The 27,929-nt window shown below is 37.3% G+C and overlaps 1 protein-coding gene across 2 annotated transcripts in view; it reads left to right on the forward strand.

Annotated features, from left to right (window-relative positions):
• LOC139115755 (prolactin-releasing peptide receptor-like) overlaps window positions 1-27,929 on the forward strand; it is a 90,679-nt gene that overhangs the window by 44,315 nt on the left and 18,435 nt on the right. Inside the window, exon 1 of one of the 2 annotated variants that reach the window (XM_070678086.1) lies at window positions 3,465-3,821. The exons of the other annotated variant lie outside the window; for it this stretch is intronic. Coding sequence (XP_070534187.1) covers window positions 3,474-3,821 — 348 coding nt within the window. The 5' untranslated portion in view covers window positions 3,465-3,473. Of the gene's footprint in view, window positions 1-3,464; window positions 3,822-27,929 lie in introns of those variants that run through there. 2 annotated transcript variants of the gene reach the window in all.

Below are 27,929 nucleotides of genomic sequence, written 5' to 3' on the forward strand. Positions count from 1 at the left end.
TGGAACGTTTAACTGGTAGATTAACTGTATACTGTTGTCTCAACGGTTACAATCTGGTTACCAGTACTAGTGTTCACAGTCAAGACGAACTGAGACGTCCAAACTTGCGTAAAAAAGTCTATCCGATCGAGACCTGTGTGCTGTTGTCGCGCGATCGCGTCGGGCATTCACTTGTTCTTGACTCAAGTTGTCTACTTCCTGTCTCGCGATCGGCAATTTATGCATGTTCTTCGTGAAAAGTGATTGTCAAGTTCGCGCCGACACTGTGCGAACGGGACGTCACTTTCTAGTTTTCCTACCTCAAGATGAGACGAACACATGTAACTCTTGACAACATAAAATGTCTGTTGTATTTTCTTAGCTTTTGCACTGCACTGCAAACTTGTTGCCGTTCGTTACGACGGGAGAGATTGACTCGTGTTAATTTTTTCAAACTTTATTTATATGTGTTCTTGTACCGATTTTATCAAACTAATAATAATCACGCCGTAGCGTAGAACAGTGCAGGCTGTCATCGACAGCGTGTTACGAGAGACAGAGTATCGACTAGTCTACAGTGGAGTCACTCGACTTGCGCAATACCGCGCAGAAATACTTATTTCGGAGATTTTTACTTTTAATCAAACTTTTGATGACTGACCTCATATAGCAAAAATTGCTAGTTTCAGCACTTCTAGAAGTTGAGCCGGGTTTGTTTTACGTTCAGTGTTGAGGTCCAGCTAGCAGCTGTGGAGTCTGCGGGTAATAGATATAGCAAAAATTGCTAGTTTCAGCACTTCAGAAGTTGAGCCGGGTTTATTTTACGTTCAGTGTTGAGGTCAAGCTAGCAGCTGTGGAGTCTGCGGGTAATAGATAAGTTTAGACATGGAGGTAGTAGAGACAACACGCACTCCTGCACTTGCTTGGGAAACTCCTTGACATAGGCCTAAATGTCGCGTGTTGTCGTGTCGGGTACGGTGTTGTTCAAGGTTTCTCAGAGGATACGAAAAGGCTGCACGATAGAAAGATGAAACTTCGAGTTTAAAAAATATAGAAGAACACGATACTAACACCAAGCATGTACAGCAAGAGTGATAAAATTATCGCAACTAACAGAAGTTTCATCTCGCTCAGGCTAATTTTTGGACTCGGGTATGTAATCAGCATAGCCTAATATAGTCGAAAAGCAGTGTGTCAAATACTTTCATAGTTGTTGAACTGAGCACGTCTCCGTTAACGTCTGCGTCCTCGGCCAAATCTGACCCTTCACTGCATTCTTGATCGGTTATTGCAGGGAGTATGAGCCAAAGTCGGACTGTTTTATAGTTAAATCGACCTTTGCGCACGCTGCCGTCTTTTTCAGGTCCGTTTTTGTGGACCTCGCTTGCTTTTTCGACGGTACTGAGCGCGAGCGCCGGCTTTGGTCTGCTCGATGTGTTTGCCGTACCGATACATGCGGAGTTCAAAACGCTGAGCATAACGTTGAAGATAGCGCATGTGCAGTATACCGCCAAGCCTATACATAATCTCTGCGTGTTTATCAAAGATATCGTGGTCTGTAATCCGCGACCGTTAAGACGAAAGGGAAATAATGGCACGCGGTGTAGCTGATAGTTTGCCATTTTAGTAATATTTCAGGAATTTCCCGGTACGATGTGACCCAACACCTTTCCCCAAAAGAAAGGCCACGTGTCACTGGTTCGAAATTTGAAATAAAAAAAAAAATTGCTAAAATTGACCTTTGAACCTGAGTCGCATCGTTAAACGATTCTGTGCACAGGAAGTTTGTGGCAGGATCCGATTTTATGTACATTTTACATTTTATGCAAATAGTGGGTGCATTTTTAGATGACAATCTTGTCATGTCATACTGAAAACATTGATAAATACTCGATCACGTGCGACATAATATTTGTTCAGTTCAGTTGTCACAGCTTGTATAGCGAAAGTGACCGCAATATATTTATCGCTGGCAATCGAGTCAACCAGACTGTAAGAAGCCCTGTGACAGCAATTTTACTATCACATGGCTTCCGCACGCGGTTTGACCCGAGTGCCTGTGGGTTAAATGGATGCACCGCCTCCACATGCACACCCGTTGAATTTCCGACAAATATATGAAGATTGTAAATAAAAATATGAAATAAAAATAACTGTTGACATACAAGCAGTACCAGCACCTTAAAATTTAGTCGACGTGTACATCGTCCGGCTTACTTCGGCTACACTTGATGGTGCTGCTGGGTGGCGCTTTTTATCATAAATGTTGCGTCGAACGTCATGATATTTCCGAAATCCAATGACCTACCAAATAAGAAATGAACCATATGGCTTCTCTAAAAACTCCTGACTTTGATGAAGTAAACAGCGGGGTTGCATTTTACCATCTGTTGATATTATTTGAATACGGGATAGATTGAAAAGGAAACATTTTTTCGCTTGATATTAAAGGGATGATGGCGCCAATGTGGACAGTATTTCATTATTTTCTAGTGGAAAAACAATTGTAAGTTCCAATCCTTCCTAAGGATTTGTTGCGATGTAAAGTGTTTGCCTTTTAACCACGACGAATAGTGTTTAGCACGCATTGTTTGCAGTTCAAAAATAAATTCTTGTCCTGACTAAAATTCAAATGTCAACACGTTATTGTCGGATATTGCACGCACAGAGTGCGTTGGCAAAATCGAACTCGGGAAATGTCGACATAATTTTGGGAGCGGAACAAGCTCAGAAAAGGCATTTTACAAACAGACCAAAGATGCGGAGGAATAAATCAAGGTGACGGGGCTTTTAGGAATTGCAGTTTTCGCAGAACTTCTTGTGTTATTTTCTGCATTTATGTTGTCTTTGTTTAATGCGGGTCGTGTGCAGTGAGCATGAACAGGATAGCACCATCATAGTTGGTTACCAAAACATCTATTTTAGGGATGGCGAGCTTGCGAACAGGTCTTGCTGATGTTTTATGTGGTCGGCGTCCACGTCTTGCCCATGCCACGTTATGTGCTCGGGGCTCACGCCGCAGACCCGAGTTCGATCCCTGATGCGGCCACTGTTTATCTCAGTAACATCTGAGGATGCGCTTTTCACACAATTACTTGCTTTCCCCTCTCTCGTAAAGTTTCTTTTTACATTCCGCAACCATTCAGGACTGGTTCAAGAGGGGTTGCCCAGGAAACAAGGGGTGTCCGCGTTGTCATTTATTGCAAGGTCATTGGTGCCTGGCAAAAGTGCAAAAGTATTGTTTCGAGAACAGGACTGGGAAAAGAGACACTTATAATTAATTGGTGAGTTGGCAAAATAAACATTTTTGCCAACATTTTATTAGTTCCTTGTTATAAGTTAAGAACAAACATTCGGCATTTCAATGAATTTAAGCGAGAAAAGCAAACTCCTTTTGAGTAAGGGTGAGTTTAGATTCGTCCGATTTTTGCATAATGGTATTTAATTCGAGCGCTGCGTAGGTGGTGTAGAAGTGATCCTATCACGACGCAGAGATGGAACTGAACGAATCGAGTCCAGTCGACGCTTGCGTTGAAAACTGCACGGCCAACAACTCGATTGTCGGTTGGGAACTACCAGAGTTACCTCACGGAACCGTGGTTACGTTGAGCACTGTATTCGCCGTTGGTGTTGGGCTATCTGCCACGAGTAACCTGGTGATGGCGTGTGCTCTGATCGTTGGCAGTCGAAAGAAGCGGTCTTTTAATGTGTTTCTGTTGAACTTGGCGGGTGCCGATTGGACCCTCAGCACGATATGCGTACCGTTTTTGTTCGAATCGGCTCTGACAGGGGAATGGAAATTTGGCGGGTTGACATGCGTAATCGTGCCGTTTATTTTTAAGGTAAGCTGCTATATCCTCGACACCATAGCAACAGCGTCAGAATCTGCCAACTGCAGTTTTTTCTTATTGCATATTTTGTCGTTGAAACCAGTCTTGGTACGTCAATTGCTTGATTTGTGGGCTGACGCACAAGACTTTGTGGAATCGTGATGTCAGCGAGAGGCACATTTATATGTAAGGCCAAAGAAAATCCGATGACCCGACCTACCCTATTTTTTAGAGCTAGGTAAACACGGAAGTAAAAACAAGAAAGAAAAAACCCGCAAAATCACGTGTTCGTCACCTGGCATTTTATTTTTGCTTGAACGACGACGTCTTTTATGTTTTTATACTTTTATATTATGTTTTTATACTTTTATATGTATGATACGTTTTTCTGGAAATGTTGTGGCCAGTGTTTGAGCGCCCTGAATCCCTGAAAAGTGCATATTTAAAAATAAAAATATTTTGGAAAAGAATTCCTGCCGACCTATCTACCCTATTTTTGAAAGCCATGTTATCGGAACAGCACAATTTATTTTTTTTTGGCCTAAGAGAGATGTCTTTACGGGAAATGACCACAAGAACGTGTAAAGATTGCCACGTTTGAACTGTTTGCGGTCATTGCACTTAGAATGGTTTTTTTTTGAATAGCATAAGGGACTGGTCAGTTTCTTAGGCCTGGGGGCGGTGGATTCAGGGGGGGGGGTCACGCTGTTTTTGACTTTGGTGATAGGGGGGTCTCCATGTTTTTGAAATGCCCAATAGGGGGTCAGTGCGTTTTGGAATTTCGACACGAACACGATTGGAACTAATTTGGGATAATTGGATGGTGACGTAATGTCGATTTTATCTACAAATGCTATCTCATCTGTTTTTCATTTTATATTACACACTTGTTTTTATGAGTAATTTGCGATATTGCAACAATCAGCTATATGGCACCAAACACTTTTGAGAAATTTGCAAACTATGAAAATCCAATTTTGCCAAATTAGTTCCAATCGTGTTCACGGGCTCATACTTGCCTCAAATGCATTGTGCCAGCCACAAATTTCATTATTCAGGTGCGTAACTTCACTGAATAATAATAAGACATATTTTTCAGAGCCCCCTCCAAGTGCGAAACTATCATATATCAGACATATATATGTCAGAGATATCTGTACGTTTAAAATTTTTCAGCGCGCCCTTCGGGCGCTTTCCTTTAAAGTAACAAACATACAGACCTTTGCTGCTTACATTCCCGTTTCAATGTCTGGTATGCACACATTGTGAAACGGGGAGGTATTAGCAGCAAAGGCCTGTACTTTTCAGCAGGCCCTTCAGCCGCGTGACTTTCACTACTTTAAAAGGACGTAAGCTGTAACTTATGGCAAGTTTTTCAGTATTCTGCTTCTGTATATCAACTACCGTGTCTGACCGTAATCCATTTGTCATGCTGATATTTCGAGTATTCTTTTTGTCAACACAGCTTGTATTAGTCGGGTCGGAAGGTAGGGTTCCCATGCACCCCATGGATGTATTTTTTTAACCTACATTTTTGTAATCCTTAGGGTCTATATTTAATGAATTTTGATGTTCCCAAAATCAAATAGTGTCCCATGGGGTTCATTTGGCGCCATCTTTGCCGCCATCTTGGCCGCCATCTTGGATTTCAACAATGGGGTAGGGGTCACGTATTTACCGCTCGACGGAAACAGAAACAATAAAATACTATAAACGGTACATTTTTAGAAAGCCAAGATCATGGCCTTTTCATTGATATATAACTTAATAGGGATAAATTAATATTCGAACGTCGATTAGACTTTATATCGGCCATTGACCGTAAATCGTAAAATTTGCTAAATTTCACACCCAATAATTAAGTTCCCGTTCCTCCAAACAATTTTTCATAAGGTATTTATATATTTTTTGGAAGAACTCAGTGCAATAAACAAGAAAAACAACATTAAAAGTATCTGTCTTGAGGTTTAGTGGGTGCATGAGCTTGTTTTCTTATTACGCGGTATGCCACATATCCGTGTGTAACATAAGGGTAGGGGTAATGTTTCCCTTTCTGTTTCGAATCATGAATTATGAAACCATATAAATAATATACTGTTTGAAAGCTCTGAAATAGGCCTTTCCAAACATGTATAGTTTTATTGGGAAAAGTTGCATATTTGAAAGTTACAAAGCTTAAGCCTTTCAGTTTGTGTCAATTTTAAGTGATTTTTTGAACAATATGCACAAAACAGTTAGTCCGTTGGCCAGGTATCGAAATCATCCCCGCTAAGGCATTTTACCCACTATGATTTTCTGTTAACTAGTATTCTCAGCTGTCATAATCTGCGTACTTTCCATTCAACTGATGATGTGTGAGAGTGTAACGACTTGTTTGTGAAGGGCTGTCACGCCCTCGGAAGTAAAATAGGAATGGGTTAGGGGTAACATATTTACCGCTAGTCGGAAACAAAATCAAAAAAGTACCATAAACAAAACATTCTTAGAAAGCCCAGATATAAGCTTTTACTTTTTTGATAATTATTCGACTTTAGACGGCGCCAATATTACGTATGTACATGGTGGTCAGTAGCCGAATCATTCACGTAATGAACGTTGATATGGCCTGAAACTTCGGTAAATTTATTCAAGCAAACTCTTGTTTGATTAAGTTGATAGTTTTCCTTTATTTTTTATTTCGAGTATTTGCCATGGCATGACTTAAACGAACCTGGAAACGAAGGCTGTACGTATCTTTATTAGTCCGAGCCTGAGCAGATAATGCGAACGATCGCAACCGTTACCAACAGACTCATTATGCAGAGTCATGTCCCAAAACGCCCAACCAAACTTGGCACTAATCATGATCCCAGTCCATTTCTAGCCGGGCTTTAAGGGAAGTGCGGTGGCCTTTGAAAGACTCCTTGGTTTGGTTTTGTACGGTAGTATAGGAAGAAAACCCGACCTATCGTCGTTGTTGTGAATGTTTGTGTTGTAGTCTAGTCGGAAGGTAGGGTTCCCATGCACCCCATGGATGTATTTTTTTAACCAACATTTTTGTAATCCTTAGGGTCTATATTTAATGAATTTTGATGTTCCCAAAATCAAATAGTGTCCCATGGGGTTCATTTGGCGCCATCTTGGCCGCCATCTTGGCCGCCATCTTGGATTTCAACAATGGGGTAGGGGTCACGTATCTACCGCTCGACGGAAACAGAAACAATAAAATACTATAAACGTTACATTTTTAGAAAGCCAAGATCATGGCCTTTTCATTGATATATAACTTAATAGGGATTAATTAATATTCGAACGTCGATTAGACTTTATATCGGCCATTGGCCGTAAATCGTAAAATTTGCGAAATTTCACACCCAATAATTAAGTTCCCGTTCCTCCAAACAATTTTTCATAAGGTATTTATATATTTTTTGGAAGAACTCAGTGCAATAAACAAGAAAAACAAGATTAAAAGTATGTGTCTTGAGATTTAGTGGGTGCATGAGCTTGTTTTCTTATTACGCGGTATGCCACATATCCGTGTGTAACATAAGGGGTAGGGGTAATGTTTCCCTTTCTGTTTCGAATCATGAATGATGAAACCATTCAAATGTTACATTTTTTGAAAGTGCTGCATCAGACCGTTCTAAAAATATATAGATTTATGGGGAAAAAATTGCAAATTAAAAGTTACAAAGCTTAAACCTTTCGGTTTGTGTCGATTTCAAGTGATTTTTTAAGAACGAAATTACAACATATGGGGTAGGGGTAATGTTTCCCTTTCTGCCTCGAATCATGAATTACAAAACCATATAAATGTTACACTGTTTGAAAGCTCTGAAATGGGCCTTTCCAAACATGTATAGTTTTATTGGGAAAAGTCCATATTTTAAACTTACAAAGCTTATGCCTTTCAGCTTGTGTCAATTTTAAGTGATTTTTTAAGAACAAAATTATAATATCAGGGGTAGGGGTAATGTTTCCCTTTCTGCCTCAAACCATGAATTATGAAACCATATAAATGTTATACTGTTTGAAAGCTCTGAAATGGGCCTTTCCAAACATGTATAGCTTTTATTGGGAAAAGTCCATATTTGAAAGTTACAAAGCTTAAGCCTTTCAATTTGTGTCAATTTTAAGTCATTTTTAAGAACGAAATTACAACATATGGGGTAGTGGTACTGTTTCCCTTTCTGCCTCGAATTATGAATTATGAAACCATATAAATGTTATACCGTTTGAAAGCTCTGAAATGGGCCTTTCCAAATATGTATAGTCTTATTGGTAAAAGTCCATATTTAAAGTTACAAAGCTTATGCCTTTCAGTTTGTGTCAATTTTAAGTCATTTTTTAAACAAAATTATAATATAAGGGGTAGGGGTAATGTTTCCCGTTCTGCCTTGAACCATGAATTATGAAACCATATAAATGTTATACTGTTTGAAAGCTCTGAAATGGGCCTTTCCAAACATGTATAGTTTCATTGGGGAAAGTTGCATATTTGAAAGTTACAAAGCTTAAGCCGTTCAGTTTGTGTCAATTTTAAGTGATTTTTTAAACAAAATTATAATATAAGGGGTAGGGTAATGTTTCCCGTTCTGCCTTGAACCATGAATTATGAAACCATATAAATGTTATACTGTTTGAAAGCTCTGAAATGGGCCTTTCAAACATGTATAGTTTTATTAGGAAAGGTGCATATTTGAAAGTTACAAAGCTTAAGCCGTTCAGTTTGTGTCAATTTTAAGTGATTTTTTGAACAATATGCACAAAACAGTTAGTCCGTTGGCCAGGTATCGAAATCATCCCCTCTAAGGCATTTTACCCACTATGATTTTCTGTTAGCTAGTATTCTCAGCTGTCATAATCTGCTTATTTTCCATTTAACTGATGGTGTGTGAGAGTGTAACGACTTGTTTGTGAAGGGCTGTCACGCCCTCAGTAGTAAAATAGGAATGGGTTAGGGGTATCATATATACCGCTAGTCGGAAACAAAAACAAAAAAGTACCATAAACAATACATTCTTAGAAAGCCCAGATAATCCCCTTACCATTGGTATACAACTAAATGGGGATAAATCGATATTCAAACATCGATTAGATTTTATATCGGACATGAAATGTAAATTGTAAAATTTGCTTAATTTCAAACCCAATAATTAAGTTCATGTTCCTTCAAACAATTTTTACAAGGTATTTATATATCATTTGAAAGAACTTAATGCAATAGAGAAGTAAAAAAACATTAAAAGAGTGTATCTTCTTGAGACTTATGGGGTGCGTCGATTGTTTACCTAATATATGGTATGCCGTACATCCCTCTATAATATACATTTAAGGGATAGGGGTATGGGTAATGTTTCCTCTCCTACCAAACGCAGCGAATAAGGAAGCCACATAAATATCATATCTCTGAAACACTAACGCAGTTGTTTTTCCACAAGATATGGCTTGATGGGTAAACTCAAAAATTGATGCAGTGACAATGCCTAAACTCAAAGTTTGTGTTACTTTACTGACATTTACTTGTTAAAAGGAACATAGAAAAATACTCTATAGGCACTAATAGCACTAAAAGCTAAAATGGTGGTTAATAAAGACGTTTTTACTCATTTCAATAACTCAAATTAGGGAAAGAAAGTTAACAGCTATAATATGTCAAGAATTATATATTCCAAACCCACAAACACTAAATTGGATGTCATAGTCGTCATGCAAAGTTGATATGACAGCAGCAACAATCAATCCCTTTTCTTTAATTGTATCGCGAGAGATATATAAGCAATAAAGCACCACTTTGAAAGGATACCACACGGTTTCGACCGGTAAACAACATATACGCACGAACTTCAGTCGTGTGTATAAGGAGTGAAATGGTCAAAACCGAGCTCGAGTGGTGTACCCAACTTATAGGGGTTGTTTATCGCTATATTATATCAGTATATTGAAACTTGTGATGAAAATAAAAACAATGTGAAAGAAACCCACTTTGGAGATAGGAATGGCCAACTTTACAGTATATCGTAAATACATGCACAGTCACGTGACCGTCTGGGCAAATCAGAGCTCACTATTAATAGTGTTACTTTTAATACCACACGGGAACACGAGAGAATCTTTTATCGCTCAAAACCAATCACCATTAATCCACAATATAGCTTCTCCATACTAAGATAGATGGATCGACAACACTTTACCTTCCTTACCAGAAAACAAGAGATCATAACCAATTTGTCGAAATTATTTTACAACGCAGAACACTATATACTCCCAATGAGGATTACATTTTCGACTGGGTACTAAAATTCAATAGCAAAATAATTCTGGAACTAAACCCGAAAAGCCAAATGTCACAGAACACATTCAAATTACGCAACTAAATAGTAAACAGAAGGCGAACAAACACTCTATACACCAAGCAATAAGAAGGCGAGACAAACCTCAGAAAATGACTAAAAGGCTTATATTCCCATTGACACCTCAATGTTTAAAATGCCTTGTGAGTGAATCTATCATTAGTTTCTTATCATGGATGACATTAACCAATGTTAGACCCTGACGTCTTTGAAGCAAAGACCCTACAAACGGACGTTTTAGGGTCAATGCTTGAAGATACCATTCCCACCAGCATGATCGAATCAGAGAGACTAGATTGATCTAACTTTCGAGCTAGATCAGCCACCAGCAGCTGAGAAAAAATAAGTCAACATAATCATCAGAGTCAAGCGAGCTAGACAACGGCTTCACACATTATACTCCACAGAGAGGACATTCTTACACAATTCACAAAAAGCGTTCAAAAGCTTCGTTAAAGGCATTGTTCGCGATCCCAGGGACGGGCATGGCTGGTTGCGTGGCAAATGCAAAATGTTAGTCATGCTGAATCAAGGTGTAATCAATGTAATAGCTTATTTATAGATTGGGAAATCCTAATCCTGATAGTAATGATGGAATATAAACTTTGTGAAAAGTTGAGAAAATTTGCCACTTCTTTGATTTGTATGTTTTACATTCCATGTTGTACTAGCCTGTACTATACATGAACAGTCAATACATCCGGCAAGTATTCTGTGCTGTTCTTTTATAGTTAGGTCCCCGCAATCCGAGATAAGTCTTTCTATAGTGTCAACCATTCTCTTCGATTACTGTAATCTACTCCAATAAATTCCCATTTAACTCATTTGTATGATTACAGGGAAGCCTAAGCCTATCTCTTACAATCTAAGATTTGAGATATTTGACAACAACATGTATGCAATTTTCATATTTTTCATAGGCCTAAATAACACACAGAAGAAGTCATACTCAATGTTTTGTCCAAGTGAAGTCAAATTTTCACCGAAACAAGTAGAGGTGGCCATCTGTAAGCCAAACGAGAATTAATATTAGCAAAGATGGATATTAATTAAGCCTTTCCCATTTCCGATCCCAGTTACTCATACAACGGGGTATAAGCGAAAGCCAAGAGTATCGAATGTGTTGAAACCTAAGTGGCCCCTATTCAGTACCACGTAGCCTACAGGTACACCTTAAAGAATACTTACCAGGCCAAAATACCGAGTGTTGAATTCCTTCAAAAGTGGCAACACCTGGAAAGACACTGCGGCAACCAATTTATCACCCTGATCTCTAACTATTTACCTCTACACCCAATAAAGCACCGGGACTCAAGACAGTTGTACATCACAAACTTAAGAGAGCGATCGAAGACACTCGCTACACAGAACGCAGGATGGAAGGCTGCAAAGACGATTCTTCAAATAGGCAAAAAAAGAGGCTAAAAACAACACAAACATTCACAGCAACGACGACAGGTCGGGTTTTCTTCCTATACTACGGTACAAAACCAAACCAAAGGGTCTTTCAAAGGCCACCGCACTTCCCTTAAAGCCCGGCTCGAAATGGACTGGGATCATGATTAGTGCCAAGTTTGGTTGGGCGTTTTGGGGCATGGCTCTGCATAATGAGTCTGTTGGTAACGGTTGCGATCGTTCGCATTATCTGCGGATCTGTTTGCTCTCAGATCACGCTCAGGCTCGGACTAATATAGATACGTACAGCCTTCGTTTCAAGGTTCGTTTCAGTCATGCCATGGCAAATACTCGAAATAAAAAAGAAAGGAAAACTATCAACTTAATCAAACAAGAGTTTGCTTGAATGAATTTACCGAAGTTTCAGGCCATATCAACGTTCGTTATGTGAATGATTCAGCTGCTGACCGCCATGTACGTACGGAATATTGGCGCCATCTAAAGTCGAATAATTATCAAAAAAGTAAAAAGCTTATATCTGGGCTTTCTAAGAATGTATTGTTTATGGTACTTTTTTGTTTTTGTTTCCGACTAGCGGTAAATATGTTACCCCTAACCCATTCCTATTTTACTACCGAGGGCGTGACAGCCCTTCACAAACAAGTCGTTACACTCTCACACACCATCAGTTAAATGGAAAATAAGCAGATTATGACAGCTGAGAATACTAGCTAACAGAAAATCATAGTGGGTAAAATGCCTTAGAGGGGATGATTCTGATACCTGGTCAACGGACTAACTGTTTTGTGCATATTGTTCAAAAATCACTTAAAATTGACACAAACTGAAAGGCTTAAGCTTTGTAACTTTCAAATATGCAACTTTCCCAATAAAACTATACATGTTTGGAAAGGCCAATTTCAGAGCTTTCAAACGTATAAACATTTATATGGTTTCATAATTCATGGTTCAAGGCAGAACGGGAAACATTACCCCTACCCCTTATATTATAATTTTGTTTAAAAAATCACTTAAAATTGACACAAACTGAAAGGCATAAGCTTTGTAACTTTAAAATATGGACTTTTCCCAATAAAACTATACATGTTTGGAAAGGCCCATTTCAGAGCTTTCAAACGGTATAACATTTATATGGTTTCATAATTCATGGTTCAAGGCAGAACGGGAAACATTACCCCTACCCCTTATATTAAAATTTTGTTTTAAAAAATCACTTAAAATTGACACAAACTGAAAGGTTTAAGCTTTGTAACTTTAAATATGGACTTTTCCAATAAAACTATACATGTTTGGAAAGGCCTATTTCAGAGCTTTCAAACAGTATAACATTTATATGGTTTCGTAATTCATGGTTCGAGGCAGAAAGGGAAACATTACCCCTACCCCATATGTTGTAATTTCGTCCTTAAAAAATCACTTAAAATTGACACAAACTGAAAGGCATAAGCTTTGTAAGTTTAAAATATGGACTTTTCCCAATAAAACTATACATGTTTGGAAAGGCCCATTTCAGAGCTTTCAAACAGTATAACATTTATATGGTTTTCGTAATTCATGGTTCGAGGCAGAAAGGGAAACATTACCCCTACCCCATATGTTGTAATTTCGTTCTTAAAAATCACTTAAAATCGACACAAACTGAAAGGTTTAAGCTTTGTAACTTTTAAATATGCAATTTTCCCCATAAATATATATTTTTAGAAAGGTCTGATGCAGCACTTTCAAAAATGTAACATTTTATGGTTTCATCATTCATGATTCGAAACAGAAAGGGAAACATTACCCCTACCCCTTATGTTACACACGGATATGTGGCATACCGCGTAATAAGAAAACAAGCTCATGCACCCACTAAATCTCAAGACACATACTTTTAATCTTGTTTTTCTTGTTTATTGCACTGAGTTCTTCAAAAAATATATAAATACCTTATGAAAAATTGTTTGGAGGAACGGGAACTTAATTATTGGGTGTGAAATTTAGCAAATTTACGATTTACGGCCAATGCCGATATAAAGTCTAATCGACGTTCGAATATTAATTAATCCCTATTAAGTTATATATCAATGAAAAGGCCATGATCTTGGCTTTCTAAAAATGTAACGTTTATAGTATTTTATTGTTTCTGTTTCCGTCGAGCGGTAGATACGTGACCCCTACCCCATTGTTGAAATCCAAGATGGCGGCCAAGATGGCGGCCAAGATGGCGCCAAATGAACCCCATGGGACACGATTTGATTTTGGGAACATCAAAATTCATTAAATATAGACCCTAAGGATTACAAAAATGTAGGTTAAAAAAATACATCCATGGGGTGCATGGGAACCCTACCTTCCGACCCGACTATTGATTTTAGCCTGTTTTTTGCCTATTTGAAGAATCGTCTTTGCAGCCTTCCATCCTTCGTTCTGTGTAGAGAGTGTCTTCGATCGCTCTCCTAAGTTTGTGATGTACAACTGCCTTTGGTCCCGGTGCTTTATTGGTTGTAGAGGTAAATAGTTAGAAATCAGGGTGATACATTGGTTGCCGCAGTGTCTTTCCAAGTGTTGCCACTTTTGAAGGAATTCAACACTCGGTGTTTTGTCCTGGTAAGTATTCTTTAAGGTGTACCTGTAGGCTACGCGGTACTGAATAGGAGCCACTTAGGTTTCAACACATTCGATACTCTTGGCTTTCGCTTATACCCCGTTGTATGAGTAACTGGGATCGGAAATGGGAAAGGCTGAATTAATATCCATCTTTAAATTGCTAATATTAATTCTCGTTTGGCTTACAGATGGCCACCTCTACTTGTTTCGGTGAAAATTTGACTTTCAATTGGACAAAACATTGATGTGACTTTCTTCTGTGTGTTATTTAGGCCTATGAAAAATATGAAAATTGCATACATGTTGTTGTCAAATATCTCAAATATTAGATTGTAAGAGGTAGGCTTAGGCTTCCCTGTAATCATACAAATGAGTTAAATGGCAATTTATTGGAGTAGATTACAGTAATCGAAGAGAATGTTTGACACTATAGAAAGACTTATCTCGGACTGCGGGGACTGTACTGCGGCATTTTGTAATACGACGCATTTTGTAACAACTTACGCAAAATGTAATAAGGGTATCAGCATTTTGTAATAAAATGGTCTACGCATTTTGTAATAAGGGTATCAGCATTTTGTAATAAATTATTGTTTACGCGATTTGTAATAAGGGTATCAGCGTTTTGTAATAAAACGCGTTTTGTAACATTAGTTGACGCATTTTGTAATAATTATAAACATCCGCTGATATTGTATGTATTTTAAAATGCTTTGTGGTTTCTGAATACGTAAAAATGTGATAGCATATAATGATATCGAGATTATATCTCACTACCGGTGCTAGGTTATCATATTAACGCCATATAAGGGGGTCTGAGTTGACATTCAAAATGCAATTGAAGACAGAATGAGATTATGCGATTTATAATTGAGAAAACAAACTGAGAAAGTTTTTGTTGGTTTTACATACAGTACTGTACTTTGAAAAGACAATATACTGCAGACCTTTCTGCATTTTTTATTCAATATTACTGTTGGTGGATGGAAAGAGGAAGGCTTGGAGATGACATGCAGAGCTCAGAATATGATAGAAGACAGCGACATCATCAACATTGACAGTGTTGTATACTACGACCTAATTTTATTATACGAATGATGTACATGCAACAAAACCAACCTTATCCAGAAATGGTTCCCTCGTGACATTTTGAGGGTTTCGGTCTAATTTTTAGGGCGTTGCTACATTAGTTTTATTGTTTTTTAAAAATAAAAACAATAAATATTGTTTTTGGTTACAATAAAATTGTGTATCTTATGTTTTTGCATGTATATTGGATGAAGTTTGCAAAACTCGAATAATCAAATTCTGAGTTTTGCAAAATGATTGTAATATTAGTGTACACAGTGATTTGAACGAAGCTTTTATTGGGTTCATAAAAATGGTGTTACAAACCACCGTCCCTCCACCCACCGGTCTGGAAACGAGACACGTGCGCTATTGTTTAAAGGTCTTAATTGCTCTACCGTTGGTACGAAGCGCGTTACGGATGTAAATGCTTGCTTGGGGACGCCATCAGTAGCGTTTAGCAACATCTTGCGGTGCGGAGTATTTTTATTTATTGTCATGTCTTTGCTCCTCAGGTAACTTTGTTACCATAGCCAGGATTTCTGCTACAACTGAGAAATAAAACTGTGTTTATTGAGAGTAGTTTCTTTTTAGATTTTCGTCTATGATTTTCCGTGTTTTTCCGTCGAATTTTCGCCCACCAAATTTGACCTTGCTAGGTAGGAAGAGGCACCTTATAGTACGAATATTTTCCCCCCTTTCACTTGTAGAAATAAGAAAATCGAACGAATTTGGTCAATCAGCGATGGGGATTTTAAAATTGGTAGTTGCGGTTTTTTGTCGTTTACTCTGTTCTGTTGCAGAAAACGCCCGAGTTTTCGACGATGCATTTGTTGTTAAAAATCAAGATGGCGGCCACCATACGTCGGCCACGCGTTTTTTGAACAACGAAAATTGCCAATCAACCCGTAAATTCCCCGTGAATTTTTGACTTGCGAGTTGTATACCTTCCTAAAAGTTTATTTTCTAGAATCGATTTCATTCTAACATTACTCGAAATTTATGCTTTCGATGTTTCGGAATGCTGTTGAGTTTGTCGCGACGCCATTTTGAAACTTTGATCGCGCACGTTGTTCTTCGGTCACGAAGTTTTTTCCTCCCTTCCATGTTTGAATCTAATCCAACTCAGCATATTTCAGTCTTTGAACATTAAACATACGATATTTTACGAATGGTGAGACACTTATTTTGATGTTTTTTTTTCGTCCGAAACGATGATTTTTGGGATAGTGATTTTGTTTGTGTCTTTGTTTATTCGTTTTAAGACTTAGAGGTACGGTCGCGTACAGTTGTCTAGCGGCGATTCAGTGCAAGCTCAATCTGTTTTGGAGGCCAAAAGAGTAAGCATAAGCTTTGAAAAGAAATGAATTTTTATGTATAAAAATGTGAAAGAACCTTGAGGCTCCCACCTCAATATCGAAACGTTTGTGTTACAATATCGACAAGTTTATTCAGTAAAATCACTGTAGGGTGAAGGGACGGTGTACAAACATTTTCCTGGAACCATCAGTTATAGACAACGGAATCTAATATACATTTAGACATAATTGAGAAATAGGAAGTGATAAATTCTTTAGAATGTCGTCAGAAAGAGAAGCAACATGTGAAAATCATTGTAAATTTAGAATACTGGGGGCTATTTTGAATATTTAATGAGGTCATGTGACCAGTATTTGCATATTTTTGGGGCAATTGTAATACTACAATTCCAAAAATATCTTGTAATTGTGGACAAAGTTTGATAAATTCAATAGTCAGATGTTATAAAATAGGATACCTTGACCTGTCTGACCCCTATTCAAGGGCGCAGTGTGTAATTCTTCACTTATGAGTGAAGACAAGAAAATTTGTGTAAGTTTTATCAAATCTGTGTAAAGTTTTTCATAATATATAAAGTTTACATCAAAGTCCATGGTCATGGCACTATAAATAGTGATTAAGCATTGGGATATGATACAATATCGATTATCTTTTACTGGAAAATTGGAAAACATGTAAAAATAATGATCAATTTATATTGTTGGCGGCCATTTTGAATACCTAATCAGGTCACATGACCATTATTAGCATATTTTGGGACAAGTGTGTCATTGTCATTCAAAATATACATACTTACTGTGGGAAATATTTCATAATATTAGTTGCTGGATGTTATGTTACGTTATGCTTTGACCGACCTAACACTTAATATACAGAGCCTTTGTTTTCATTACACTTAGCAGGTCAAAATGATACAAAATATCAGTGTTTTTTTCAAAATTTTTGTCACAATTTCATTTCAGTCCATGCTGACGTGATAGAAAACAGGTTTCGTGATGAAAAATGATGAATAAATGAGGAATTCCTATGAAAATAAAGAAATTTATTAAAAAAAAACAATATTTTATATATTGGCGCGGCCATTTTGAATACTTAATGAGATCACGTGACCATAATTTGCATATTTTTGGGACAAGTATTTTATGGTGATTCAAAATTATAATGGTATGGTGGACAGTCTTTGTTAATTTAAGAAGTCAGACGTCATGGCAGATGGTAATTCCAAATGTCACTCCACCACAGGGCCTTGGTGTGCAAAGGGTTAAAGTGGAAAATAACGTACGAAAGATTGCAGTATTCTAGGCACTTCTATACGTATGATATGTGATTCTCTAAAGTTGATTGTCGATAATTTACGGTAATAAGATGGGAGGGGCACGTTAATATGTCAATGCTGACAGCTGATATTTTTCAAAATATACTGAAATAAACACTGACGTGAAGCAGTCAATTAAAATACTGAATGATCATTTATTTTAATCATCCCATAACAAGTACAAAATAAAGCTCTATCGACAGACAAGCCACTTTTCCTTGTATGTAAAAGGTGACAATTCATATCTAGCCATGGTTTTGTTTTCATAGATCTATTTCTTTCCCGTTGTCTCCCTCCTTTTAATCTACGCTATCGCCCTATGGTAAAATTTGTCTAGCCAACGAGCTAGGATAAGCTGCCCTGCGATACTAAGATTACGCTAAATTTGATTCGCTATCCTACTGGTTATACCTGCCATCTGCCATTATCATTAAATGATAACAGCCATAGAAAGATAGATAGACAGACAGACAGACAGACAGACAGACAGACAGATATATAGATAGATAGATAGATACATAGATAGACAGACAGACATACTCAGGCACTCTTTCCTCTCTCCCTCCCTTCCTCCCTCCCTACCCACGTAGATGCATGCATACATACATACATACATACATACATACATACATACATACATACATACATACATACATACATACATACATACATACATACATACACACATACACACATACATACATACATACATACATACATACATACATACATACTCAACAGGTCAGATATACTTCCGCTTTAGTAGCTAAACAAGTCATCGTTGATGACACAGTCCCCGCTTGTCCATTTTGTTATAATCTTTGGTGTCTAGGTAGCTGTGGTCTACGTAGCTGTCGAATGATATTGATGCGGGGTGCATCAGGCCTGTGACTTGCATAATAAAGTAATCTGAGGAACGTTCAATAAAATTGACCCCTCTCTGCCGGTAATGACCATTGAAGGAACTTTTGATTATATCACACATAACGATGCCCTCACTGCCTCTAGTGTCTTGATGGCACATACTATACACATGTTTTGGTGGAATTTTAGAAATAGTATGGGATCGGGTATGCTGTTGTAATTAGCCATTTCGGATCATATAATGAAACAAATTAATGTGCACAAGAATGCAGCCATATCACGTTTAAACAAAATCAGTCCATCGAAGGACAGTGACCTATGTTTATGTTTTAAAGACATAAAAATCACACCAAAATTGAAATTAAATGACTGTCTATTGACCATATGGATCATAGCAGAAAATTAGTAGACATGCATATGTATGCCATAGTACTTTATCTTTGTACCAAGTCTCAACAACATTGGATAAGGAATATTTGCATATGATTAAGCCTCAAAGACAAGAAGAAATTCAAAAATGACCATCTAGCAGCGATATTGGGGAAAAAGGACAATCTGGCAACAATATTGGAACATGTCACGAAGTACATTGACATGTACATGTATGCCATAGTGTATGATCTTTGTGCCAAGTTTGGACAAAATCGGTGTTATGACCTTTGAATTAAGCTTCAAAGACATGCAAAATTCCAACAAAAAACGGCAGTTCTGCAGCCATATTGGCTCCTATCGCAAGGTTAATTGATACATGGATATGTATGCCATAGTGCTTTGCCTTTGTGCAATGTTTGAACAAATTCGGTTCAAGAATGTTTGAGTTATGGTTCAAAGACATGAAAAAATCGCAACAAAATAGCCGCCTCACGCCCATATTGGATCGTATCGCAATATAATTCTACATGCATATGTAGGCTATAGTGTTATGCCTTTGTGCCAAGTTTGAATAGAATCGGTTCAAGGATGTTTGAGTTATGGCTCAAAGACATGAAAAATCGCAAAATATGGCCACCTTGCGGCCATATTGAATCGTATCGAAAAATAAATCGATGTGCATCTGTAGGTCATAGTGCTATGCCTTTGTGCCAAGTTTGAACAAATTGGTTCAGCAGTGTCTGAGAAATGGCTGCGGACGAACTGACGCACTGACGGACGGACGGACGGACGCACAGACGGACGGGACCCAATCTGTAAGTCCCCGCGGACGAACAAGTCAAATCACTAAAACATCAGATTATTCTGACTATTTAGTTTAGTTTAGTTTAGTTTAGTTTTAATTTTGTTTACTTTAGATACTTCAGTATAGTTAAGGTTATTATGAAAATGACGCAAAGAATGTATAACGACACATAGATTTAGTCATTAGCGCGTTTAGCGCGTCCGGCGATGCGTTGCACTAATGTCTGAATGCTTACTTTGCGGTATTTTCGTAATAGTTATTATATTACCATGCCCTGCCCGTCGCATTTTGATTGGTCGAGCTAAACCACGTGAGTAATGGTTTGATTACATGCCCGTGAATATGAATAATAAGATTAACGACTCAAAGTATCGTAATTTTACAGCTCAAACGTAATTCATAATCAATCACAAAATAAAATGGTGCACTTGTAGGTCAAGTTAAGATACTTTTTTCTGAAAACATCTCCGGCTTTGCCGATTTTTGACAGCACGCGTGACAGTGCGTTGCGTATTGCTCAGTTTCTGGGGCCCAGTTGTCGTTCGCTCCTGAAATTTTCGGAAATTTTGACGGTTTCCTTGCGTTCGATGATAATATAATGGAAATAACAGACTCCGATCTGAGCATTAACGTTTATTTGTGGGCGTGGACTCGAGGAAAGCCAAATTAACGGGCTCGGCAAGCCTCGCCCGTTAATTTTTGGCTTTCCTCTCGCCCTTGCCCACAAACAAACGTTAATGGTCAGCGCGTCGCCCGGTATTTCTATATCATACATCTCCTTTTTTATTAAGAATATATGCACCCGTCGTTTCCGATGCATTATTCCATACACTTTAAAGGCATATTCTGCGAGCGGGTTAAGGGTAAGCGCCATCTTTGTTTACATCGCGCGCTCATCCAACATCGGATGTACGAGCCGAGCAGCGATGTCGTGCCAGATTTGTACAGTGCCGTCTTGGTGAACTGTCGTTATTACCTCATAATATTTTTCACCTTCAAACATCAGTAATACATTTACTTCTGTTTCTTTTATCAGAAGTTATTTTCAAAGTACAGAATGGAGTTTCAGTATGGAGCCATTCAATGATGCAATGTTTATCATCAAATATGAAAGTAAAGGGGTTACTGCATGCCCGTTACGTGGCCGTTTTACGGAAGCTCGATTCTATTGTTTGCGAAGGCAGATGTATAGTAATTTATTTTATGTTATTGTATATTATTTTATCTGAGTATCTACCTGTTGACTGCTGGTTGTCTGCAATACATGTACATCAGAAAGAATGTTGTTATCCTCTATTTAATAAATCAACTGACTGTGTATACCAATTATTCTCTCAAATATATGATAAAAAACTAGTCAAAATCTAGTAGTTACCTGCCTCAGATGATCAGTTGGAAAAATACTGATGACAGCTATCTAAAATTAAGTCATTCTAATTTGAAATGGAAGTCAGGGAGCGATCAATTTTTGTACTTATTAACGAGTAAACACACACTTTGTAATACCATTCCAAAGTCAAAAAATATCTGTTAATGCTTTAAGACTGGGAAAAGTTTTTAAAATTATTACAAAATGCGTTAACTGTTATTACAAAGTGCGAATTATTACAAAATGCTGATACCCTTGTTACATTTTGCGTAGACAATTTTTTATTACAAAATGCTGATACCCTTGTTACAAAACGCGTAGACTGGTTTATTACAAAATACTGCAGACGTTATTACAAAATGCGTCAGTTATTACAAAATGCTGATACCCCTTATTACATTTTGCGTAAGTTATTACAAAATGCGTCAGTATTACAAAATGCCGCAGTACAGGGACCTAACTATAAAAGAACAGCACAGAATACTTGCCGGATGTATTGACTGTTCATGTATAGTACAGGCAGTACTGTACAACGTGGAATGTAAAACATACAAATCAAAGAAGTGGCAAATTTTCTCAACTTTTCACAAAGTTTATATTCCATCATTACTTTTAGGATTAGGATTTTCCCAATCTATAAATAAGCTATTACTTGATTGCACCTTGATTCAGCATGACTAATATTTTGCATTTGCCACGCAACCATGCAGCCATGCCCGTTCCTGGGATCGCGAACAATGCCTTTAACGAAGCTTTTGAACGCTTTTTGTAAATTTTGTAAGAATGTCCTCTCTGTGGAGTATAATGTGTGAAGCCGTTGTCTAGCTCGCTTGACTCTGATGATTATGTTGACTTATTTTTTCTCAGCTGCTGGTGGCTGATCTAGCTCGAAAGTTAGATCAATCTAGTCTCTCTGATTCGATCATGCTGGTGGGAATGGTATCTCCAAGCATTGGCCCTAAAACGTCCGTTTGTAGGGTCTTTGCTTCAAAGACGTCAGGGTCTAACATTGGTTACATGTCATCCATGATAAGAAACTAATGATAGATTCACTCACAAGGCATTTTAAACATTGAGGTGTCAATGGGAATATAAGCCTTTTTAGTCATTTTCTGAGGTTTGTCTCGCCTTCTTATTGCTTGGTGTAGAGAGTGTTTGTTCGCCTTCTGTTTACTATTTAGTTGCGTAATTTGAATGCGTTATGTGACATTTGGCTTTTCGGGTTTTAGTTCCAGAATTATTTTGATATTGAATTTTAGTACCCAGTCGAAAATGCAATCCTCATTGGGAGTATATAGTGTTCTGCGTTGTAAAATAATTTCGAAAAATTGGTTATGATCTCTTGTTTTCTGGTAAGGAAGGTAAAGTGTTGTCGATCCATCTTATCTTAGTATGGAGAAGCTATATTGTGGATTAATGGTGATTGGTTTTGAGCGATAAAAGATTCTCTCGTGTTCCCGTGTGGTATTAAAAGTAACACTATTAATAGTGAGCTCTGATTTGCCCAGACGGTCACGTGACTGTGCATATATTTACGATATACTGTAAAGTTGGCCATTCCTATCTCCAATGTGGGTTTCTTTCACATTGTTTTTATTTTCATCACAAGTTTCAATGTACTGATATAATATAGCGATAAACAACCCCTATAAGTTGGGTACACCACTCGAGCTCGGTTTTGACCATTTCACTCCTTATACGCGCGACTGAAGTTCGTGCGTATATGTTGTTTACCAGTCGAAACCGTGTGGTATCCTTTCAAGGTGGTGCTTTATTGCTTATATATCTCTCGCGATACAATTAAAGAAAAGGGTTTGATTGTTGCTGCTGTCATATCAACCTAGCATGACGACTATGACATCCAATTTAGTGTTTGTGGGTTTGGAATATACAATTTTTGACATATTATAGCTGTTAACTTTCTTTCCCTAATTTGAATTATTGAAATTAGTAAAACGTCTTTTATTAACCACCATTTTAACTTTTTAGTGCTATTTAATGCCTATGGAGTATTTTTCTATGTTCCTTTTAACAAGTAAATGTCAGTAAAGTAACACAAACTTTTGAGTTTAGGCATTGTCACTGCATAATTTTTGAGTTTACCCCATCAAGCCATATCTTGTAGGAAAAACAACTGCGTTAGTGTTTCAGAGATATGATATTTATGTGGGTTCCTTATTCGCTGCGTTTGGTAGGAGAGGAAACATTACCCATACCCCTATCCCTTAAATGTATATCATAGAGGGATGTACGGCATACCATATATTTGGAAAACAATCGACGCAACCCATAAGTCTCATGAAGATACACTCTTTTAATGTTTTTTTTTACTTCTCTATTGCATTAAGTTCTTTCAAATGATATATAAATGCCTTGTAAAAATTGTTTGGAGGAACATGAACTTAATTATTGGGTTTGAAATTAAGCAAATTTTACAATTTACATTTCATGTCCGATATAAAATCTAATCGATGTTTGAATATCGATTTATCCCCATTTAGTTCTATACCAATGGTAAGGGGATTATCCGGGCTTTCTAAGAATGTATTGTTTATGGTACTTTTTTGTTTTTGTTTCCGACTAGCGGTAAATATGTTACCCCTCACCCATTCCTATTTTACTTCCGAGGGCGTGACAGCCCTTCACAAACAAGTCGTTACACTCTCACACACCATCAGTTAAATGGAAAATAAGCAGATGATAACAGCTGAGAATACTAGCTAACAGAAAATCATAGTGGGTGAAATGCCTTAGCGGGGATGATTTCGATACCTGGCCAACGGACTAACTGTTTTGTGCATATTGTTCAAAAAATCACTTAAAATTGACACAAACTGAAAGGCTTAAGCTGTGTAACTTTTAAATATGCAACTTTTCCCAATAAAACTATACATGTTTGGAAAGGCCTATTTCAGAGATTTCAAACAGTATAACATTTATATGGTTTCATAATTCATGGTTCAAGACAGAACGGGAAACATTACCCCTACCCCTTATATTATAATTTTGTTTAAAAAATCACTTAAAATTGACACAAACTTAAAGGCATAAGCTTTGTAACTTTAAAATATGGACTTTTCCCATTAAAACTATACTTGTTTGGAAAGGCCTATTTCAGAGCTTTCAAACAGTATAACATTTATATGGTTTCATAATTCATGGTTCGAAGCAGAACGGGAAACATTACCCCCACCCCATATGTTGTAATTTCGTTCTTAAAAAGTCACTTAAAATTGCGAAAACTGAAAGGCATAAGCTTTGTAACTTTAAACTATGGACTTTTCCCAATAGAAACTATACATGTTTGGAAAGGCCTATTTCAGAGCTTTCAAACAGTATAACATTTATATGGTTTCATAAATCATGGTTCGAGGCAGAAAGGGAAACATTACCCCCACCCCATATGTTGTAATTTCGTTCTTAAAAAATCACTTAAAATTGACACAAACTGAAAGGCATAAGCTTTGTAACTTTAAACTATGGACTTTTCCCAATAGAACTATACATGTTTGGAAAGGCCTATTTCAGAGCTTTCAAACAGTATAACATTTATATGGTTTCATAATTCATGGTTCGAGGCAGAAAGGGAAACATTACCCCTACCCCATAGGTTGTAATTTCGTTCTTAAAAAATCACTTAAAATCGACACAAACCGATAGGTTTAAGCTTTGTAACTTCTAAACATGCACCTTTTCCCCATAAATCTATATATTTTTAGAAAGGTCTGATGCAGCACTTTCAAAAAATGTAACAATTTTATGGTTTCATCATTCATGATTCAAAACAGAAAGGGAAACATTACCCCTACCCTTATGTTACACACGGATATATGGCATACCTCGTAATAAGAAAACAAGCTCATGCACCCACTAAACCTCAAGACACATACTTTTAATGTTGTTTTTCTTGTTCATTGCACTGAGTTTCTCCAAAAAATATATAAATACCTTATGAAAAATTGTTTGGAGGAACGGGAACTTAATTATTGGGTGTGAAATTTAGCAAATTTTACAATTTACGGTCAATGGCCGATATAAAGTCTAATCGAGGTTCGAATATTAATTTATCCCTATTAAGTTATATATCAATCAAAAGGCCATGATCTTGGCTTTCTAAATATGTAACTTTGTAGTATTTTATTGTTTCTGTTTCCGTCGAGCGGTAAATACGTGACCCCTACCCCATTGTTGAAATCCAAGATGGCGGCCAAGATGGCGGCAAAGATGGCGCCAAATGAACCCCATGGGACACTATTTGATTTTGGGAACATCAAATTCATTAAATATAGACCCTAAGGATTACAAAAATATAGGTTAAAAAATACATCCATGGGGTACATGGGAACCCTACCTTCCGACTAGACTATATGTGTGTAGTGATCATTGTTTATTGTTTACAAATGAATTCTAGTCCGGACTTGAATAAAAGTTTCAACAATAACAACGTAGATTATACTCTTATAGGTTTTGTTGATATGCTGAATAATTGGCATTAAATTACAGTTTAGGGATTCAATGCAGAAAGTATAGGGAAACCTCAAAGCAAAAGTTCTGTGAAAATAGCCAAAAGATACAGCTTATGGAGCTTTAATATATCAGAGATATATGTCAGAAATATCTTGATGTCTATAAATTGAAAGTCTGTATTGCAAAGTGTACTAATCATTGTGAAATCTGCAGTTCATATGAACAGCATGACAAGTTCCTGACACTTTTCTGTTTTCTCTATGAAAATTCAGTATTAGAAAGCAACATGCACTAATATTTCACAATCACATTTTTCGTACAATAGTTCTGGACATCTGGTTATACATAAAAAGTGTGGAATACATTCACAGCTCATTCAAAACACTGTATTTCAACTTTAGATTATACACTTTTAAGTTCCTATGTTACAACTGTCATGAAAACAATTTCATTAAAACACAGAATGACGGAATGTTTAAAATGTACCCCTAAATTATATATATATATATATATATATATATATATATATATATATATATATATATATATATATATATATATATATATATATATATATATATTATATATATATATATATATATATATATATATATATATATATATATATAAAGTGACTTATTGAATTTATATTCCACCTTTTATATTTATAATTGTCGCGAGCAGGGAGGGGGTCACCCTGTTTTCGAAAGTTGGAATAGGGAGTCACCCTGTTTTCGAAAGTTGGAATAGGGAGTCAACCTTTTTTCGAAGGTTGGAATAGGGGCCGGGGATCAGCCACTTTTTGACGTCTGCAAAAATTAATCCACCGCCCCCTCCCCCGGCCGAAGAAACTGACCAGTCCTTAACGCACTGCACTATCATGGTCGGTTTCTGGCGAAAGCAGGTCTAACAGCTAAAGCGATATGACCGTTATTAGGTACTAGAAACTCAAAAATGCATTTCAGTAAACATGTTCCGAAGTTCAACATAGTTGTGGCTTGGAGCCTGTATACCTTTGAAACAAAGAGGTTCTTTTGGGCGTACAGTTACGGAGAACGCTCTCGGTGGATCACTTTACAAATGTATTAGTTTTTTTCTGCAATGTAACACATCGGAACTGTTAACATCTCGAAGTATATTTATGTTATCCAGAAATTTGCAAAAGTTGCTGTGTACAAAATTAAACGTGATAAAAATACGCCGCCCGATCTTCTGAAAATTCTTCCAATACGTGCATGTATTTTGTATCATGCACATGTATTTTCTTCGGACTATGTCACCGGATGGTAAATGCTGCGTTCTGAAAAGGGAGCAGTTTAATAATCTAGATAAATCATTTGGTCGACGGCGGGAGTAACTGTTGGGGTGTTTAGTTCACGAATGTGAGAATGTATATTGACAAAGTAAAATCAAAGTGTTTTCATCATAGCACCTAAAGTTTGTCTGTGATGTTGCATTTGAAATAATAGGGAAATCAGAGAATGGAATCGTTCTCAGACAAGTCTTTCACTTACAAGCGATCACCCTTTTCATGAACTTCTATTACTTTATGAACACGGTTACACTGAACAACACACAGTTGCTAGGCTACGTTTACGGTCATGAGTTCAATTCAAATCGCCCCTGTTTCGGGTAACCTTAAGAAGGCAGTTATATTTTCTTGCCTGCGCCTATCGATTGTGATTCCCTCAAGATATTTCAAATTTGACACAATGGTGCATGTGACAAATTAGCTATCGACTATTCCATAGCATAAGCATGCCATAAGCTGAATCACCAACACATTTCGTCAAGGAGCATTGCATATCCTACAGATATTCACAATCTGAAAATCCATCAGTATTGGAAGCAGGGGATGGCGGCAGATCGAGAAAGTCGGCGGCCCGGCGTTTACCTTCATCCAATACACCACTGTTGGCAAGCTAGCGATTAAAATTGACGGCAGGATGGGTTATTTTCAAGACACACGCTTGAACGACACAGGCCCGCTTTCCCTCATAGATGGACATTGATAACGATTGTAAAATATTTCGTCTTCCCGGACATGGATTTTTAATGGATACTGGGCAACAACTTTAACTATGTTGTATGATTGGTATTCGACATGCTGTTGATCAAAGGAGAGATCCGATTCCCGCAAACGTCTGTGGATGAATCACAAACCTTTTCCCGATGACAAACGATGACATCAATTCACACT

The sequence above is a fragment of the Ptychodera flava genome, chromosome 17, assembly GCF_041260155.1.
Source record: "Ptychodera flava strain L36383 chromosome 17, AS_Pfla_20210202, whole genome shotgun sequence".
Taxonomy (NCBI): domain Eukaryota; kingdom Metazoa; phylum Hemichordata; class Enteropneusta; family Ptychoderidae; genus Ptychodera; species Ptychodera flava.